The sequence below is a fragment of the Pogona vitticeps genome, chromosome 2, assembly GCF_051106095.1.
Source record: "Pogona vitticeps strain Pit_001003342236 chromosome 2, PviZW2.1, whole genome shotgun sequence".
NCBI classification, from domain to species: domain Eukaryota; kingdom Metazoa; phylum Chordata; class Lepidosauria; order Squamata; family Agamidae; genus Pogona; species Pogona vitticeps.
In genome coordinates, this window is record NC_135784.1 from 280887832 (window position 1) to 280907775 (window position 19944).

General features: G+C 36.3%; 1 protein-coding gene across 14 annotated transcripts in view; it reads right to left on the bottom strand.

Moving 5' to 3' along the window:
- MAST4 (microtubule associated serine/threonine kinase family member 4) overlaps positions 1-19944 on the bottom strand; it is a 329916-nt gene that overhangs the window by 167129 nt on the left and 142843 nt on the right. For 2 of the 14 annotated variants that reach the window (XM_072992694.2, XM_078384531.1), the window contains 2 exons: positions 11495-11597; positions 8445-8525 (listed from right to left, as the gene is read on the bottom strand). The exons of 9 other annotated variants lie outside the window; for them this stretch is intronic. In XM_072992694.2, coding sequence (XP_072848795.2) covers positions 8445-8525; positions 11495-11583 — 170 coding nt within the window. In that variant the 5' untranslated portion in view covers positions 11584-11597. Of the gene's footprint in view, positions 1-8444; positions 8526-11494; positions 12130-19944 lie in introns of those variants that run through there. 3 more of the 14 variants (XM_078384532.1, XM_078384534.1, XM_078384535.1) reach the window with 3 other exon arrangements.

Below are 19944 nucleotides of genomic sequence, written 5' to 3' on the forward strand. Positions count from 1 at the left end.
ATCACTTTGTTTCCCCTGATACCAAGGAGATTGGCTAAGGTTCTGTCAGAGCAGATAACACAATTTTATTGGCAGAAAACAAAAGCAGGGCAACTGAATATCAAGAAGACAAAAATCATGATTACATAAAAGCTACACAATTCTAATATTGATACAATGTTAATATTGACAATTGAGAAACTGAAATTGTTAAAAGATTTTGTATATCTTATTTCAGTCATCAATCTAAATGGAAACTGCAGCCAAGAAGTCCAACAAAGACTGAGACTGGAGAGGCAGCAGTGAAGGAATTAGAAAATATTGTCAAGTGTAAGGATGTATCCCAGAGAAAAAAAGACGAAGATAACTCACACTTCTGTATTTCTTATTACTATATGTATGGTTATGAAAGCTGCCATCTAAAATGTGAAGCAAGTTAGCTGCCTTTGGCAGAAAAGCTGGTTACTGAGTTACAGTATATTTCTAGAATAGGTTACTGGAGACAAGAAATCTGTTCAGCTTGAAAATTTGGGGAAATAACCCCAAAACTGTAAAGTAGAGCCTGGAGATAGGCAACACGGAATAGTCTAAAATGTATGAAATTATTGAGGTAGGGTTTCAACATAAAATGATAAAGGAAATAGGGTAGCAAGTTATGGTGATCAGAAATAAAGCTAGAAGCTCATATGGATGTATTGACTAACTGAATTTTTTTTGTATTTATCTTACTTTACTTATAAGTATTCTTATTAAAGAACTATCCTATCAATCAACATTTAGGGCTGCCTGTGAGGTTAACAACCACGTAGCAAACATTTCAATGTCCGCCCTCAACTCCCATGGCCCTTCAAAAGGAACAGTACAGCTGCTGTGCAAAGATAAAATTTTAAAACTGAACATTAGTTCACTCAAAGGTATACAAGAGGAGTGATAAAACATAGTTTACACAGCCAAACAAACTAACAAAGGTATGTTTCATATGTTGTATTTAATTATTTCCTAGAGACGTTATTCAGTGTTATGGTTCAGACATAGCCACCACAGCTAATACCTCAATCTCATTTATAAGACAGAATTCAGTGGATAAGAAAATTCTAATGATTTCCCAGATATAATTCAAATGCTAAAAAATAGAGGAAGACTGGTTAAATTATCCCTTCACAGAAAGAGATTTGGCATCACATCTCATTTTAGAATAAGGAAACATTAATACAGTCCTGGGAAACTTGCAGCTCACTAAAGCTCTCAAAACCTTCTATATTGTTACCTACCCAACACAGCAAAATGACAGAGACAGAAACCTATTATTAAGTACTTGGCATGCCACAATATCTAGATGGGGAGCTTCTTTGTTCAGCTTGTCAAGTAACAAGTTCTCCACGTTTTTAAAAAATTAAAGCCTTATTCTGATAAAGGTATTGGCACATATCTAAACCGAATCAACATGTACACTAGAAAATAAATAAATCTGATATTATTTTAAATATTTAGACTCCCTTCAAGATAGCCTACAATATATTTAAAACACAAATAAGTGAAAATTAGAATTGCAAAGTCCCTCAGTGGATGGGGCTTCTTCATCCAGGTTCTTGTCTTTTGCAACTGCTGATTCAGATCAGCAGAGGAAAGAGTTATGAGGGGAATCAAAGTGCTGCTTTGAGGGATAAACTATACAGCTTTATCTCAAGAAATTAATGCTTTTGGAATTAATTCTTCCTATTAGTTAGGTATCTGGCTGTGAAGCCAGAGGTTAGAAATTCAATTCCCCACAGGGTCTCCCAGGAGAAGAGTCAGCCTGTGCCTTAGGGAAATTGCACCTTAGGATGAAATTGGCAAAGAGTGGTGAGGGGTTGGGTGACCACACACTGGGGCCTGAGAGACTGAGAGAAGTGCCTCCTGGAAGATCTTTAAAAGCAGATGGAGTAGAATGGCATCAACACACCAGACCACAATATTCTGGACAGCCTCTTCCAGGTTTTTCATATATGTGTGAAATAGTATGGGGAATCATGGAACTCTTGAGAAACTTCACAGGCTAATATTCAAGGACTCCTCCAGCACCAGTACCATTCACAAAATGACACCACCCAAGCGAAGATTCCAGAAGCGGACTCCTTTTTTCATCTGCTAACCACTTCTCACCCAAACACACATCAATTGTCAGGGCTGTTTTTCAATAGGTGTGAATGACTAGCAGAAGAGTGTTTCCTGTAAACCATCTTGATGCTGCTATGGGTGTTGCCAACATTCTGGCTACCCTTTGCTATGTAAAGCTTGGCATCCTTTTTCCTGCTGGCAACGTGGGCACTATATTGTGCAGCAGTATTGAGCCATTTCCTGACTTTTTGAATAATGGGTACAGAAGCACAATATCACACATTCATAAACCAGAGGTTTTTTGAAGAACTGAATTCATACCATGGTTGCATCCAATTAGACTATTTTAATGTACTCTGTGTAGAACTACTACATATTTGGCAGCCAAGCAAATGGAATATATTTTGCATCAGCTATGCTGGTGACCAGTGCAATTCCTGACAGAGATAAAAATATTACTGGTAAAGTCTTTAAGTCACTTATGGGAAACCCATGACACACAGGCCATGGAAGAGATCTCTTATTTTCTTATTTTGTTGTTTTCTTGTATTTCTTTGTAGAGGCCATTGTAACCTCTCATTGTCTCTGCAATGAGAAAAATTGCATTCAGGATTCTGACCCTACTTCTGTCACCTTTTAATCTTCCTTCTCCCACATCCTTAACAGATGTCTTTTTTTTTAATAATCCATCTAGGCTTTTCTTATTACTGCAAGAATAGTCTTTTTGCATTCTTTCCTACTAATATTTCAGGTTTCAACCTACAGTCATTCTGGTTCACGGTCAGCTGACTTTAGCAATGCAAATCCGTTCTCTTCATGGATTTAAATTCTGTATTTTTCTCCTGGTCAAATCGTGTTTTTCCCTGATCTGCATTATTATTATTCAAAAATATAAGATACAGTCAATCAAAATTATAAAAAATGGCCTGGTATTATATAACAGATACAAGTTTTAACAAAAAAAAACCTATCTGTTAAACACTGGTGCAGTATGTGTGCTGTTCCTAATATTGCCAGTTTTTGTAGCTCTGATGGTGGTGTAATTTCTGAGACCTGCAACTGTTTATATTACTTTATGAAATTTCTTGATATTGTTCCCAATGCCCCAATAACTACGGGGGCCACTGAAGTGTGTCTCATCCACAAGCAAGATGTTTTGATTGCCAGATCTCTGTATTTTGTTAGTTTTTCCAATTCTTTATTTTCAGCCTTGGCATCCCCTGGAATTACAATGTCAATGATCCAGACATTTCTTCATTCTATTACTACTATGTCTAGTGCAGTATGTTCAAACTGTCTATCTGTTTGGACCTGGAAATCCCACAAGATCTTGACTTTGTCATTTTCTTGCATCTTCTCTAACTGATGTTCCCATAGGTTTTTGGAGGCTGGAAAGTTATATTTTTTGCATAATGACCTGTGCACTAATTTTGCCACTCTATTATCTCTAAGTTTATAATCTGTTTGTGCAATCTTTATATTTTTCCTTTGAAGTGTGACACAGTTTCATCTCTTTTGTGGCAGAGCCGACGTTTGCTGTTAGCACTAATTCCTTGAATCTTAGCTTTCATCATATTGGAGTGCTTGTTCTTGTGCAGCAAAATCAAGCCTTCAGTTTCTTTCTTAATGGTTCCCAGTTTTAGCCATGCCCATGTTAAATTATGATCATGGTTTTCATCAAATTTTCTCAGGTGTTGTCCATTTAGTGGTTTATTTTTCCAGCTGTTTAATTTCTTTTCAAATTGTTGTTTCTTATATTCAGCTTTTGTTTCTGTTGTTTTCAAAATATTCTCCATTTTCATCGCCTTAAGTAATTTTTCTCTGCTTGTACTGATATAATCATTTAGGTTTGTTTTTTCCTTCTCTGCTACCCATTGTATTTGCAATAAAGCACAGCCTCCAATTTTTCGTGGTAGATATAATCTGCTTACATGACTTTTGAGATTTAGAGCATAATGCATGTTCATTAGTTTCCATGCTTTTCCATCCAATTCTTTTGGGTCCAATCTATTACTGTATTTCAGCTGGACATCTAATTCCTGGAACTGCCCATGTGTTTATAGCTATGATTGTATTTCCACCTTTTAATTTTGATTTTATGATTTTACACCATCTTTTAATGTATTCGCTGTCAGTTCTTTAACTTTTGTGTGCACGATGTTGTCTGCTTCTAATATTCTAAGGTATTTATAATTTTCATCACTTGCCAGTGATTTTATAATATCACCATTTTTAAACTCTATTCCATTTAGTTTTTGGATCTTGCCATGGTGTACAGATAGAGCTGCACATTTCTCAATTCCAAATTTTATTTGAATATCTTCACTAAATATTTGCACTGTGTTTAGCAGTGATTCTATCTCTGTGGAACTTTTTGCATATAGTTTTAGGTCATCCATTGATATGAGATGATTGATTTGTCCAGCTTGTTGTGAAATATGGTAGGCTAATCCAGTTTTATTTAAAATTACAGTGGTACCTCGCAAGACGAATGCCTCGTCCAAGAGAAAACCCGCAAGATGAAAGTGTTTTGCTATGTTTTTGGTGACTTGCTAGACGTGTCTTATTGTGAGTTTTTCATCTTGCAAAGCATGGTTTCCCATAGGAATGCATTGCAATTTAATTACTATGGGCTAAAAATGTCAGAAAAAGTCACTTACCAGGTAGGCTGAGCCCCGCTCCTCACAGTCCCTTGGTAGCATCTGTAACAACGGATGTTTGGCAGCTTGGCCGAGCTGGAGGGCATAATCCACCACAGGGGATCCCGCGTCCTCCTCCTCCTCTCCCTAACACAACAATCCCCCGGGCGTGTCCCCGTGGAGCCCGGCAGCTCCATGCAAAATGGGCGGGCGAGCAAGCAAGCAAGCAAGTGGGTGAGCCACCGGCTCCTCTTGCAAGGAAGGGCAATGGGACCCCTCGCTCAGTAGCTGCCTCCGGGCGGCCCTTGTCACGCTGCTCCCTCCCTGAAGCCGCCAGTGCTGCCTTGCAGCTGGAACTGGCTTGACAGTGCTTGCAAGGCGGCAGCAGCGGCAAGGACTTCCCTCTCCTTAGCGCACATTCCCACACTGCCGCCGCCAGAGTTCTGGGCCGTTGTTACAGACACTCCTTGGTCTTCGGGGCTACCAAGGCACCGTGAGGAGCGGGGCTCAGCCTACCTGGTAAGTGACTTTGTTCTGACTTTTTTCGCCCATAGGAACGCATTAATTAAATTCTAATGCATTCCTATGGGAAACCTCGCTTCACAAGACGAAAAACCCTCAAGACATGTCTCGCAGAACAAATTATTTTCATCTTATGAGCCACCACTGTATTGACATGGGGATTAGTGAGATGTTAAACAATAGTGGTGACACAAAATCCACTTGAAATATTCCTCTTTTAATGCTAATTTCCCCAAATTCTTCACTATAAACGATTAGGACAGTTGTCCATTTTTCGATGTTTTTCTTGAGAAACTTCTGAACCTTTTTTTACCAATCCCAAGCATTTTTAGGCAGGAATTAATCCAGCTGTGTGGAAATGAATCAAATTCCTTTTTATAGTCTATCTAGGCCATGTTAAGACTTTTCTTTTCTTTTCTTTTATTATTATTATTTTGGCATTCTATAGTACCATTTTATTAATAAGCAGCTGATCTTTCATCCCTCTCGACTTTTTAAAGTTCCTTTTCTGTTCAGTTGCTTATAGGGAATTTTCAATTAAATAATGATATATTGATCTTGCCATTACTCCTGTGAGGAGCTTGAACATTGTTGGAAGGCATGTAATTGGCCAATAATTACTGGGTTCATTGGCTTTTGATGATCTTTTATTATCAGAAATGTGCGGCCTGTTGTCATCCAATCTTCAGTTGCAGAATTTTTAAGTAACAGATTACCGTAAATTGCACTACTATACATTGATGGAGACTTGTTAAATGCTTTAACCAAAACCCATCCAACCCATCTGGACCAGCTGTACTCTGGTTTTTCACAGCCTTTACCTAGTCATTTCAGTTGTTATTACAATATCATCCATATGTTTTCCTTGAGTTTCTTTCCTAAGACCATGTAATAGACCCAGTATCAAATATTACATTTTAGTCTTTCTAAAGAGGTAACTAGACCCGTGATGGAGAAACATCTTCTGATACTAGACAAATACATTTGTTCAAGTTCCACTCATGGCAAAGACAATCTCAGTTTAATTATATACTTGAGTCTATAATTAAATTCTACCACAATGCAACAATACATATGCCTATCCACAACATAATTAAAAATGTGTCCTTAAATGGATTAGTAGCATCTACATACCATGCAGCAAGACATCAGGTAATGTGCATATATGATAGGTATACGTAAATTATTCTACCTACAATGATGATTCTCAAATTGCTACCAATTTTGAAAGCTGCTATTTTTGAAATTGGTATCTTATGTTGAAACTTTATTTCAGCAATTCAAAGATGTTCAGAAAATAAACTCAGAATGTTCAGAATAAAAACAATAGGAATTCTTAAAATTTTGAACCAAGCCTAATTATGAGTGGGGATAAATTGTCAGGATTTGGTTCTGTTTAAGAACAGGGAGTTAAATTTTAATATTGTAAATGTAGTTCAAAGGCACTAGTGTAGTAGAGAGAATACCAATGTAATGACTTACAGGATGCAGGTGAAGTAGGATGTTTTATTGCTTGATTGTGAATGAGACCAGCTGTGAATGGGGAAATGGGATTGGCTGTCCTCAGTATAAATGTAGCTGAGACAGTACAGATGTTACCACTCAGTTGTAAGTTTGGTGGTCATATATTTTACATGTCTATGCTCTGAATGTTGTTATGTTACTATACCAAATGTTTCCTTACTCTGTATATATGTAAATATGTTATGCCATAATCAATATAATATATTCTAAGTATAAAGAACTCTCTCATGTTATTTCTCCACATGGCTTAAACTCTAAGTCACTCTATCTCTCAGTCTCCTGCTTCTGCTAACATTATAGTGGGATTTAACCAGACTCTAGGAACCTTTCTAGAGGCCTGTGCCTTGTTTACACTCCAGAGTCCTGGCCCCACACCGACATAAATAACTTTCAGAGCAATTCAAATGTGATCAGAGTAAGTTCTCAGAAAGAATATTAAACTAATTCTTGATCTTAATTTACACTGTACCAAGGGGAACATTCAATAGTACATAGAACAGAAAAGTAGATACAAAACCATCAGTGGGAAATATCAAAAAAAAAGTTACAAAAGAAGGCACACTAAGCCTTGAGCCCAGACACTCCTGTTCTTCCTCCTCTGGCCCAGCCACATAAATCAAAGCATTAGCTTTATTCATTAAGCATCAGCCTGAAAGGCAGTAGGGCTTTAAAGATGGTAGAGGAGGAGGACAAATGGAAGCAAGTAGGTTCTATCTCCAACTCAAGATATCAATCAGGTCCTAACAAGTTTAGCTTGTATGAACTGAACACACTTATAGACACCTCTTCAGATTCTTGCACTGAAGACACAAAGGTCTAATAGATATCTAACTAGGAGTGAAGGGGCAGGAGCCCACCACTACCATGATTAGAGTACTGCCCTATTTCAGGTAGTAACACATGAGTAGGGCTTAACACTTCCATTTTTAATTCACCACACCTTGTAACTTCACCAAAGGATGATTAAATTCAACTGCAATTATTATAAACTAGCCACCTTCAAACTATACAAATGGAGTCATGATTCCTATTTTATAGAGTGCAGTCCCCTATCTAAAGCTTACTTCTACATGAAGGGATGAATAATTAAATCTACATTTTAGTGAAGAGCTACATCTCAGTACCGGAGCATCTCAGTACCAGGGTCATTCCCAAGCATTTCCAAGGAAGGTGAGGAAAGAATCTTGCTGAAACTCTAGAGAGCCACTGTTGGTCAGTGGTAGCAGTACTAGTCTATATGGATTAAAGTCTGATTTCATAAGGCAGTTTCTTAAGTTCCTAATTTGCATCTGCATGTATAAAATCAGCAAGTGCAACTCTGTGTCTTATTTTCTCCTCACTTTTGGTGATGTGCACTGGCCACCCTACTCACAGAAAAAAAAGGGCAGACGGCATAAGCCTCAGGCACAATGTAGCTTTGTTCTTGTTTATTAAGAAGTAGAGTATTCCTGATGGTTAAGAAAGCAATCAACATATATTGCATTTTCCTAATCCAGACACAATGGCATAGATCCTACCACTATGATTTTGCCATAACAAAACAATTTATTTTGAGAAGAACATTTTTAAGCTGCTAGTGTTTCCTAGGTTATGCATATACGCATGAAGTCTTCAGTTATTTAGCCAAGCTCTCTCCATAACATGGAAGAAAAATAACTGCACAATGGAAGTATAGTTGCTTACCTCCAAAAATGAAAAGCGAACAGAGGACTGCATGGGCTGCAAGGGCTTGTTGGGGTTGGGCTCAGGCTTCTTGGGGTGAGACTGAAAGTTAAAATAATGTCATCTCTGGTAAACAGAAGCTTATTTTGGGGAGGAAAAATATCCAGTTTTATTCCCAACTTGAGGGGATCTGGCCTTAAAGACAATGAGTACATGAGGAATTCTGACTGAAAATCAAACATATTGAAATCCTCAAAATCAAGCATATTAAAAACAGGAGGAAATCTGTAGCAATCTCTATGTTTGGCAATTAGGATTTTTTTAAATTGCTATGAGTGCATAATTGCCAAAGATCCCGTATCTTGCAGCAACTTCCAGATTAAAAGCAGAGGAGGAAACAACTCTGTCAAATATATGAATGTTTTCATCCCAAGACAAGAACTCAAATAGAGCATAGTGAAACAGGCATACTTATATTCTTTTCATATATTACTCATTTTAAAAAGTGTAAATTTGGAATGGTAAAATAAAATACAAAAGGAATAATAACCAAATTCCCAGGAGCACTTATACCTCCAGTTGTGAACTCCCATGAATAGAAAACATTTTAAATGAACACTGTTTAATATCATTGGCTATATAGGACTGTAGTATCAATAAATTAAGTATTGAAAACTACCAAACATATTGAAGAAAAATCACAAGTATCCTAAAAGTTGTGTATAAAAATAAAATAAAGTCAACATATTCATCTCCACTTTTATTTTGAGAATGCCATTTGTGAAAAACATGATGTTGCATTAGTGCGTTTGAATAGAATTACTAATATAAAAAACCTTAATCAGTCAAAATAAGTTTCCAATGTAGTTTATAAAGATGCCAGCTACAATCCTGCACCATTCTGCTTCAGTACCACTGAAGCTAATTTACATTAATATAGTTGTATCTGGAAGCCTAATTCAACCATACGTTTATTTTATTTCATTTATTTTCTAAACTTGACACAAAATGTTTATACTCAGCATTCTCTTCTACCATTCTAGCATTAGCTCAATTTCACTAGCTATGATGCCAATGGTGATGAGCACAGCAATAGCTCAAACACCAATAACCTCATGTTATCAAAATTATGCTGAACAAGAGCAAACATCAGAAACAAATTAAGCAAGCTGAGTTTGCACAGGTTAATAAAACCTCTGTAGGAACAGAGAAGGCAAGAATTCCTATTGGAAAAAGCAAAATGAACGTGGTCTTCTTCAGGAATATTTTCAGCTGGAGTGCTAATAAAATGTTACATAATAGGATTAACTATCTTCTTCTTTTCAAACTTTCACCTCTAAGAAGAAAAATATTGAGCCAACTTTTTATTCTTAAGAAAACATTCATCAATGAACTAATATTATTGATACTAGAGATCAGAAAGTTTGTAGCAAAAAGGCCAAGTAAACTGCAACTTACTTGTTTAGTTGGACGTCTAAAAGATAAATAAAAACAAACTAAATCAACAGTTAAATTGAGGTCCTATCAAGTTCGCAATACACCAAATAAAGTAACAGAGCAGTTTTATCATGGATATGTTAATGCTTATCACAATAAAATTTTTAATTAAAAAGCAATTTATATTTTTAATTTAATATTAGTCAATTAACACTAATATAATGGTGAGAAGAAAGAAAACAAACATTGTGTCCTATTATACAAAATCATTGTATAATCAATGATTATTTGTGTGATGAATATCAACTTAAAATAAAACTCTAAACAGCCACATAACAAATACTGTACTGGTGTACATCAGTGTTACAAACTGTACCTTTATTGATTATTACAAAACAAGCAAGGCTCTACATCTATGTAATTCTTTTAAACAATTTTCCAGAATGTACACTATTATAATCCTATAAATATCTACTCAGGAATAAATCTCATTTGATTCAATGGGTCTGACTTCCAGACAAGCAGGTAAAGGATAGAACCCTAATCAAACATCTTTAACAATCACTGTTTCTGTAACCACCCAAAGAGGTCAAAGCTACCAGAGTACAATATTATCTTTAATTACAGAATACTTTTGTCATAAATACAACTCTCTGCAAATGTTTTCCACAATATTAAAAACATACACTTATACTTTGCAAACAAGCCAAATGTTCATATGAAGTAACTTGACCTTACAGCCAACTAGTCTTCCTCTGCAAAACAAGCAGAACTGATGGCTGACATTTATTCAGCCTATCAAAATAAAATCTTGTCACATTACTGCATATGTGTGTACAAACACACACACACGCACACACACAAAACAACAACAAAAAGAACAACTGTGTGTCAGAAATATAACTGCATTTTTGGTTAGTTAATTTAGAGCTATTGTTCTGACACTTTTTGATTCAGAGATTAAGGCCAACATATTTTCTATATAATGAATATGTATGTTTTTACATAGCTGTTTTCTAAATGAAATCTGGAATCATTCAAATGAGCCTATCACTTCTAAAAGATCACTAAGTAAACAATGCTTTTACGTAGCCAATGTTTAGTACAAAGACTAGAATAGGAAACAGAAATGCCAGAATGCATTACAGTTCACTGGTATTCTGCTACTCAGTAAAACATGGGTCATAAGCAATGAATTTTCACAAATAGCATTCCTCTTATGCTCTAATCTCTTGCAGAGCTCTCTATTATTCAGCACAGAAAGAGGCCTTTCAAAAAGACAGCACTGGGATAAACAAACAGTAAGAGAGAGGGAGAGAGAGACAGAAAAGAAACCGTGGCCTACTGTAGCATTATTTCACTGTACGCTTTTAGGATGCCATATTCATGCATTCGGATGCAGCAACTTTAAATATGCAGCATAATTTAATTTAAAATATACTGCAGTATCCTTGCTTTAGGCTTGCACATTTGCTAAAAGCAACTACAATGCATTTTGAAAAAACGTTCCTGAGACCTAAAGCTGCAGAGCTCTGAGCCTGTCAGCAAAAACATTATGTTAAATACTACGGCTTGCACAAAAAGCTAGTGCCATGCAGAAAGCATTAAAATATTTAAAGGCAGACAATACTTACTCCAAGGTCAGCCCTGGAATTTGCAGCCTTTCCCGTTGGGCTTTCATGGTTGTTACGTTACCACATTCTACTGTAACCATGACACACATTCAGTGGCAGCATCCTGGTGATGACAGAGAGCCCAAATGAGCCACTATAAAGGAATGGACTAACAATCTCTTGGGGGAGGGAGCACTGCAAGTTTGGGTCCTTCCACTTCTAGCTGTCATGAAGAAACATCAGCTGCTTTTTTCCAGGTTAACCGCAAAGCGCAGTGCACTGATTTTGCTAGCAGAGAGAAAGCTTCAAGTCTGAATATCAAGCTATTCCTTTTTAATATTTCAAGAAGCAGTTTCCTTATCATCAGGCAGATTTTTCACTTTAGAGAAATGAAAGTTTCCCTTGTTAACATATTTTTAAGTTTAGAAATAAAAACCAGGGAAAACTGCAGTAATATACATTTTTAAATTATCCTTCAATGCACAACTAATATGTGCCACCCTTTATCAAACAGGATTTGGCTGTCTTGCTGTCTCATCATCTTTTTCCATGGGACCAAAATCATTTGGTTTCGCCAAAAAATCACAGATAAGATCTGTTCCTGCTTGCTCCATGCGGAAATGTATTGCAAGTGCTTGGGAGAAATACATGACACTGAAACATTGCTGTTTCTTGATACGTGATTGAAAGTTAATCATGGCATTTGGAGGAACTTCTACTTGACTATTAAAAAGGGAATATTAATGAATATTTCATTAAAGCTAGATATGAGAAAGAAAGGAAATCCAAAAGAAACCTCTCACAGTATTTTTTTTTTCAAGATTGGTAGATTTAAGATCTAAAGTAATTAGGAAACTAAAGAAATAGTTGGGAATGCTGTTTGTTTACAGAAATTATGATTGCATATGTATGCTTGACTAATAAGGACTCAATGTTAACAATTCTGAAACCAGATATTAAATAATGTTCACTGTGTCCTAAACTTGTTCAGGGGCAGTCTCTCCACCCATCCTTCCAGGGGATAAATATAGGCCTAGTGGAAAGGCATGAAAGAGAGAAGTACTGTAAGAAGATCAAGCTAGGATTGTCAATTTCTGATGAAACCAATAATTTGAAATAGTTCTACCTCTTTTTATTTTGTCTGGTGTCTTCTACCTTTCTTGTTTTACCATTTAATGCCTTGAGAGCACGATCAGAAAAGTATAAATTAAGTAAATGATTAAACTAAAATCAGGTTCAAACATTTGTTCTTGATTTACAACTGAATATTGGCACCCCAAAAAAGGAAAATGATTTACATGTAAAAAAAATTAGTTATCATAAGAGGAAAAACACTTTGGTGGCTTCACAATATGATAAGAAAATAGCTCACTGACTATTCCACTTGTGACTGAATAATACTGCTCTCAGCCTCAGTTTCTCTTTCAAAAACAGGAAAAACAGTGCATTGTTCAAAGTTGGTTGTCAGGAAATTCCAGTTAAAGATACAAAAGAACTCTGTGCATTAGTCAAATAAAAAAAGCTGTGGCATCAATAGATCAGCAGATAAGCAGTATCTGCGTTTTGACTAAGTCTGAAATCACTTAAGCTACACTCACGACTCATCTCTGAAAATATCTGCAATGTACTAAAAAGGCACGAATTCCAATCTTCACCTAAGTAATCTGAAATTATGCTTTCTCTTTCTCTCTGCTCTCACTTCTATCCACACATCATTTATTCAGAACTTCAAATAATGTTCATCACAGACTGTTCAAAGGCATCCTCTATTTTTCTAGGAAAGGGAAGCAACTACTTTCAATATCTCAACCTGTGCATCACAAACATTCAGAAAATTCATCAGACCACGTCTGACTAAGGAGCTATTTTTAAAAAGCAGTATCCTATACTGGTGATTCAAACGAAACGTACAAACATATTAAGGTTCTGACTCCCTTTTGCCAGCTTGAAATCCGTAACAGAAGCTGAAACTGCTCAAACAAAGAGTAAACACATACACCCACAGTTTTATTTTCAGATACTATAGCAGCCCCGTTCAACTGCATTTTTAAAAAACTATATGAATACAACCTTCTGCTTCATGACACCACTCATGAATACTGGCTATATCTCAGTATCGCTATGCGGAATTCTACTACAGGGGTTCCCAAACCTGGGGCTCCAGAAGTTCATGGATGATACCATAATCAATGGTCACGACTTCTGTGAGTTGTTACCCAAAAATGCGTGAGGCCAAAATTTGGGAACCTCTCTTTCATTAGATTAGGTGACATTTTGTCTCCCCTGGTATAGAAAAGAGATCAGGTAACGGTGAAATCTTGGGCACTATTTGCACCCAATTCATGGTAGCTGAGCATGATCTAAAAGAGGGGTCCAAAACCTTCAGGGATATGGGTACTGCATAAGAATACCCAATACCTAAAATCAAAATGTAACAAAATTATTAACCTATTGATTTAGATCCAAAGTAAACATTCGGAAGTCAATAAAGAAATGTTAGCTTGAATGCAATCACTTTTGGAACGATGCACATGCTTACCTAGTGAGTGTGATTTTTGTGGATGTTTGCTGTAAACCAAGGGATTAATATCCAAGTCAAGGTTTGTGACAAGACAGCCTTGAAATTTCATGTAAACATTCACCTGTAAGTTCTGATCTACACTTGGATTTCACAATTTCCATCTTGGAAAAGGTTTGTTCACAGATATATGTGGTGCCAAAGACGGTGAACATGCCTGCAGCAAATGTATTTAGGTTGACAAATGTATCAGGTAGACCAGAATAGAAATCTGACAGACTATTTTCTTTGTAAATGTCTCTGAGACTTTCATCGGCTTGCAAATTGATCAGTTCTATCTGAAAAAAGTTACTCGCATCTTCTGGTGCTACTTCAAAAGGATTCTGAAACATTCTTATTTCCTTTCCAGACTTAATGATCCTCTGTTCTGGAATTCCACCTGCAATAGGTTCAGTGCTTTAATGTGTCTTTCAACATTGAACTGTATATTCCCGTCCTTAAATTTTAGTTCATTGTAGCATGAGAAGTATGAAAAGTTACTTTTTCTAACATGCTTCACAAGTGTTTCGTTTTGCTTCAGAAGCTTTCATTTCAGAATAAACATCATGCACATGCTTTCCTTTTCTCTGCAACCTTAGATTCAATCTGTTCTGATGTTCTGTGATATCAGTTAAAAATGCTAAATAAAAAATCCATCCAGGGTCAGAAAAATCTTCTTGACCTTTTCCTTTCTCATTGATAAAAGACATCAATTTCATGAGGAAGACTGAAAAATGTTTGCCTCTGCTAAGCCACCTGACCTCTGCATGGAACGATACATCTCCATATTCTACATCTATCTCTTAGAGAACTTTTGAAACTGACAATGAGTAAGGCCATGACGCTGGACATAATTAATAATGGATACAATATACATCACAGTTACCACTGAAGAATCTTACTACACAAGGCTTGCTGATGGACAATGCAATGCAACTGCATGATAAGTGTACCATTTAATTTCAGTATCTTTTCTTGCAACTACACCAGTTTTGCTGTCCACCATATTTCTTGCACCATCAGTTGTGATGTTTTTCAGTTTATCCCAACTTGGACCAAGATTTTCTACTGAATCACACACCTTCAAGAATATGGTTCTGCAGTTTCAAATTCTGCAGTGTACAGAATTCTTCCGTAATTCTGAAATTGGAATCTACCCCACGGATAAACTTCAGTAGTTGAGCAGTGTCTAAAATGTCATTGCTCTCATCTAAAGACAAAGAATAAAAATTAAAACTTTTCCCCTTGACAGTGACATATGTAGGTCATCTCCTAGTTCTTCAACATGCCTGGTGACTGTAGATGCAGATAAACTGACACAACTAACAGAAGGTATCCACGCAGGGCACATTTCCTCTATTACCTTAACTATGCACTTTTTAACACTTCTATTAGTGAATAGCCTACCACTCTGAGGAATACATTTAGCAACATTATAGTTGACCCTCACAGTTAGCAGATTCTCCACAATGTGCTTTCTAAAACTATTTTGCTGCAAAAACATTGCTTTTTTTAAAGAGAATTTATCTTGTCGATTTTTACCTCTCCTGCAACCTTGAGTAGTTCTTGTGACAGGATTCAAAGTGGCTTTTAACACTGTACTTCTTTAGTACTCAAGACATATCAGGCAAACGGCTTTATTCTTGTTTAAAACAAATAAGTATTCAGTAATCCATTTGTCATTAAAGATATGGTGCTCATCTGTAATTTATCATTTCTTTGAAAGAGCACTTTCTTTTGCAGACATCTTCTTATAGAATTTTTGGCAGAGCAGCAATTGCAAAGTTTCAATATTATCTTGAATAAATTTTCATTTTGACCAAGATAAGGAAGAGATGATACTTCTAGCTCTACTGTTCTCAGGAATATTGGGCCATATGCACAGGCTAGGAAGAATTTTTTAAAAAAATGGATTATGAATCTGACCTATAAGATGGCAGAGCTGCAATTTTAAGCACAATGAATATTAGGAGATTTACTTCTTAATAAACACACTACCTTGAGGTTTAAATCTCCACATGCTAATACTTCAAAAACTGGGGGCCCTCCATTGTTCAATTTAAGTTTTTAAAATAGTGATTTCTAATTTTGTGGTTTTTCCTTTTAGCGTCTATTATTTTCTAAGTTTTAAATAACAAAAAATAAGACATACAGTATATCACAGAAGTGAGTACACCCCCTCACATTTCATAAATATTTTAGTATACCTTTTCATGTGACAACACTGAAGAAATGGCACTTGGGTACAATGACAGTGAGTATACAGCTTGTATAACAGTGTAAAATGCGCTGTCCCCTCAAAATAACGCAACGTCATTCATGTCTAACATGAATATCTTATCAAGATATTGTTGTGTATTGGGTATATCTGTGATATAAATACCGTTAGGCTTTTTTGTAAATTGAGAATCTTAAGGACAAATTTAAGCTAAAAGAGTAAATAGAGGTTTTATTTCTCAGTGAAATTTGCTACCTTACAATACAGTAAATCCATACCCAAGAAACAGAAATGACAGCTTTTAGCCAATGTACAAGTCCATCAAAATTAATAATGTAAAATTATTTTAAGAACTATATACAGTGGGGTCTTGACTTAAGAACGGCTTGAGTTAAGAACATTTTGACTTAAGAACCACTCTCATAGGAAAATATTGACTTGACTTACATACTTAGATTTGAGTTAAGAACTGGAAAAAAAAACCACGTGGGAGGCAGGGAAAGTGCAAAATTTGAACTTTCAGTTAACTGTTGGCCAGTGAAAAGGGTGCCTGTCTGCTTCCTCACTCCTCCCAGCGTTTAGAGAGTGGATTGGGAGTCTTCAGACTGCCTGGACTGTATTTTCCCTGCCTTCCCTGAACCTTTCTTGACCTAAGAAAAAAAGAAACAAAATATCCCCCTCTAGTGGTTGAAGGCGGAATAGCAGCTTCCCATTAGTTTCTATGGACGGAAAAGAGCAGATACGGATCAAATGGTTTTCAATGCATTCCTATGGGAAATGCAGATTTGACCTGAGAAATTTTTGACTTGAGAACCGCCTTCCAATACGGATTAAGTTCTCAAGTCAAGACCCCACTGTGCAGGAGATCCAAATGAACATTATTAATCAACTTAAGAATCAGATTAAAGCCCAAACTCTAGAAATTAAAGCGGTAATTTCAGGATTTAAAGAGGACGTGAAACGGAATATTCAGAAGAAAGAACAATTCACCAAAGCAGTGGGAGCAGCAGAAAAGTTGACTTTAGAATCATGATTGAAGAAAGATAAAATAATGGGCTTTTAAAAGAGGAAATTCCAGGTGGATGAGCTGTGGATTTATACTAATGAAAGGATTATTCAAAAAATGTATATTTGTTTGTTAGAAGAGAATTCAGAAAATGAAAGGGTGAAAGCTGTGATGATGAAAGGGGTACAAAACTTTGGCTATAATATAGACATATATGATTGGATTTGAATGTGGAATGATAATTATAGATGGATTAAATCAGTAAACTTGAGATAAAATGTTTTAAAGATGTTCTATAGATGGCATTTAAAAACTGGCAAAAAGGGTGTTAGATATTAGAAATTCATGTTGAAAATACTGTCAGCAACTTCGCGCTCTGTTTTGTATAGCTGGGGGATACGTGACACAGTAAAATGATTTTGGAGATAGATAAAAAAAATATAAGAAACCATACAAGTATGTTTGTTTGTTTATTTGTTTATATCCCACCTATCTGCTCAATATTACAAAGTCATAATACAATAGAGGAATAATAATAGCAATAATAAAAAAGGAATTATTACAATCAATATTAAAAACTTCAAGATGGGGAAAATGAAAAATGAACTACAAAGAGAAGAGAAGTGAAAAAGCAAATATTAACTGGAGGGGAAGGCCTGCCTGAACATCCAAGTTTTTAGTTGACTTTTAAAAATACCCAGTGAGGGGGCAGTGCAAATCTCTGGAGGGAGATTGTTCCAGAGGTGAGGAGCCACTGCCGAGAAGGCCCGTTTTTTTGTTTTTTTCTTCCAGGCCTCCCTTGGCATCAGGCTCCTCAGCCTCACCTCCTGGCTCGCGCGAGTGACACGGGTAGAACTTGGTGGGAGTATTTTTTTTCATTTTTATTTTTAACAAGGGGGTGACAAAAAGGAAAAGGGGAATTGAGGTTAATAGGGAAGAGGAGAAACAATAACATACTAACGTCCATTCTATATCAAGATTCCAAGTTACTCTATTTACTCTTTTCTGCCTTCCAGGTTTAAGTTCTCATTTCAATATATGCTATTCATGCGCTACCTATTGATTCAATCCACTTGTAAAATAAGTCCCATCTTTCTGCTGCCTTTTGTAAAGGACAGTCCTTCATCACTTCTGATAAAATGTCCATTTCCGTTATTTCCTGTATCTTCTCTATGAGATCTTCTTGTTTCAGTACTGTCGGACTTTTCCAATTTTTGGCATAGAGAATTCTGGCTGCAGTAACTATATATATAACTATATATTCCTTTGACTTATCTATGTTATCAGGTATCATACTCAATAGAAACAATTCTGGGGTTAATGACATCTTACAGAGCAATATTTGTTGCAGCATAGCATGTACTCTTTTCCAATACTGTTTCGCTACTCTACATGACCACCACATATGTTAATAGCTTCCCACTTGTGCTTCACATTTCCAACACAGATTTGATACATCTGTATACATCTTCGACAGTTTTTCTGGGGTCATATGCCACCTATAAAACATCTTGTATATATTCTCCTTAAAATTAACCGATCTTGTAAGTTTTATATTACTTTGCCATATTTTCAACCATTGATCAATATCAATATTATGCCCTATATTTTGTGCCCACTTAGTCATACATTCTTTAACCATTTCATCTTGCATTTTAATTTCTAAATCGTTAATTTTCTTAACGATTTTGTCTTTTGAACCTAATAAGAGCTTCTCAAACATCGTTTGTTCTGAGTAGAAAACGTCTATTTTGTCTTTTGTGTATCTAGATTCCAGCTGTGCTCTGGACCACCAGTCTATATAAATATTCTGTGACTCTAGCTCTTCTTCAGACCTTAATTCGCCATCCTTTTTAAATAAATCTTGGTATCTTAAAAGTTTTGCTTTTGTCATGAGATTAGATTGTGTAAAGGCCTCTATAGGTGACACCCATACCGGTGTTTTATAGTGGGAGTAGACATTCCGCCAAGTATTGAGGTCCTAAACCATTTAGGGCCTTATATAACCTTTAAACTAGAAATGCTCTTGCTGAATATAATACCAGAAATTAGGTATTATATTAGAAACGTTAGGAAGAACAACCTTCAGAACACAGCCAAATAGCCCGAAAAACCCTCAACAACCAATACCAGAAATTGTTGATTTAAAAGATATACATATCCAGTGGTGCCTCGCATAACGAGTGCGCCGTTTAACGACAAATTGGCATAGCAATCTTTTTTTAAGATCGCTAATGCGATCGCATTGCGATGTTTTAATGGGTAAAACATCGCATTGTGATGATCGGTAAGCGTTTCGCTTACTGATCTTCGCATTGCGATGTTTTTTGAACAGCTGATCGGCAGTTCCAAAATGGCCGCCGGGTGCCCAAAATGGCCACCGCAAGTGTTTTCGCGCCCTGCCCTCGCTTACCGAGGGCACGAAAATGGCGGCGCTATGGAGGAACTTCGCTTAGGCTAGTTTGTTAAATTTCTGGATTCACAGGGAGGTGAAACAAATACATTCTTTCAATGTTAGGGCTTCGCCTCCTAACAAATGACCCAAGAAAAACAGCTACTTGTTCAGTAATGTCGACCACCTCCACTGATAACATAAAACGGACCTTGTCCAGATCGGATTTCCCTTCAAACTCTAATAATATTGAGGTGACATACTTTTTGGAACAGTCCTGATGAAAAGGACAGTGCAA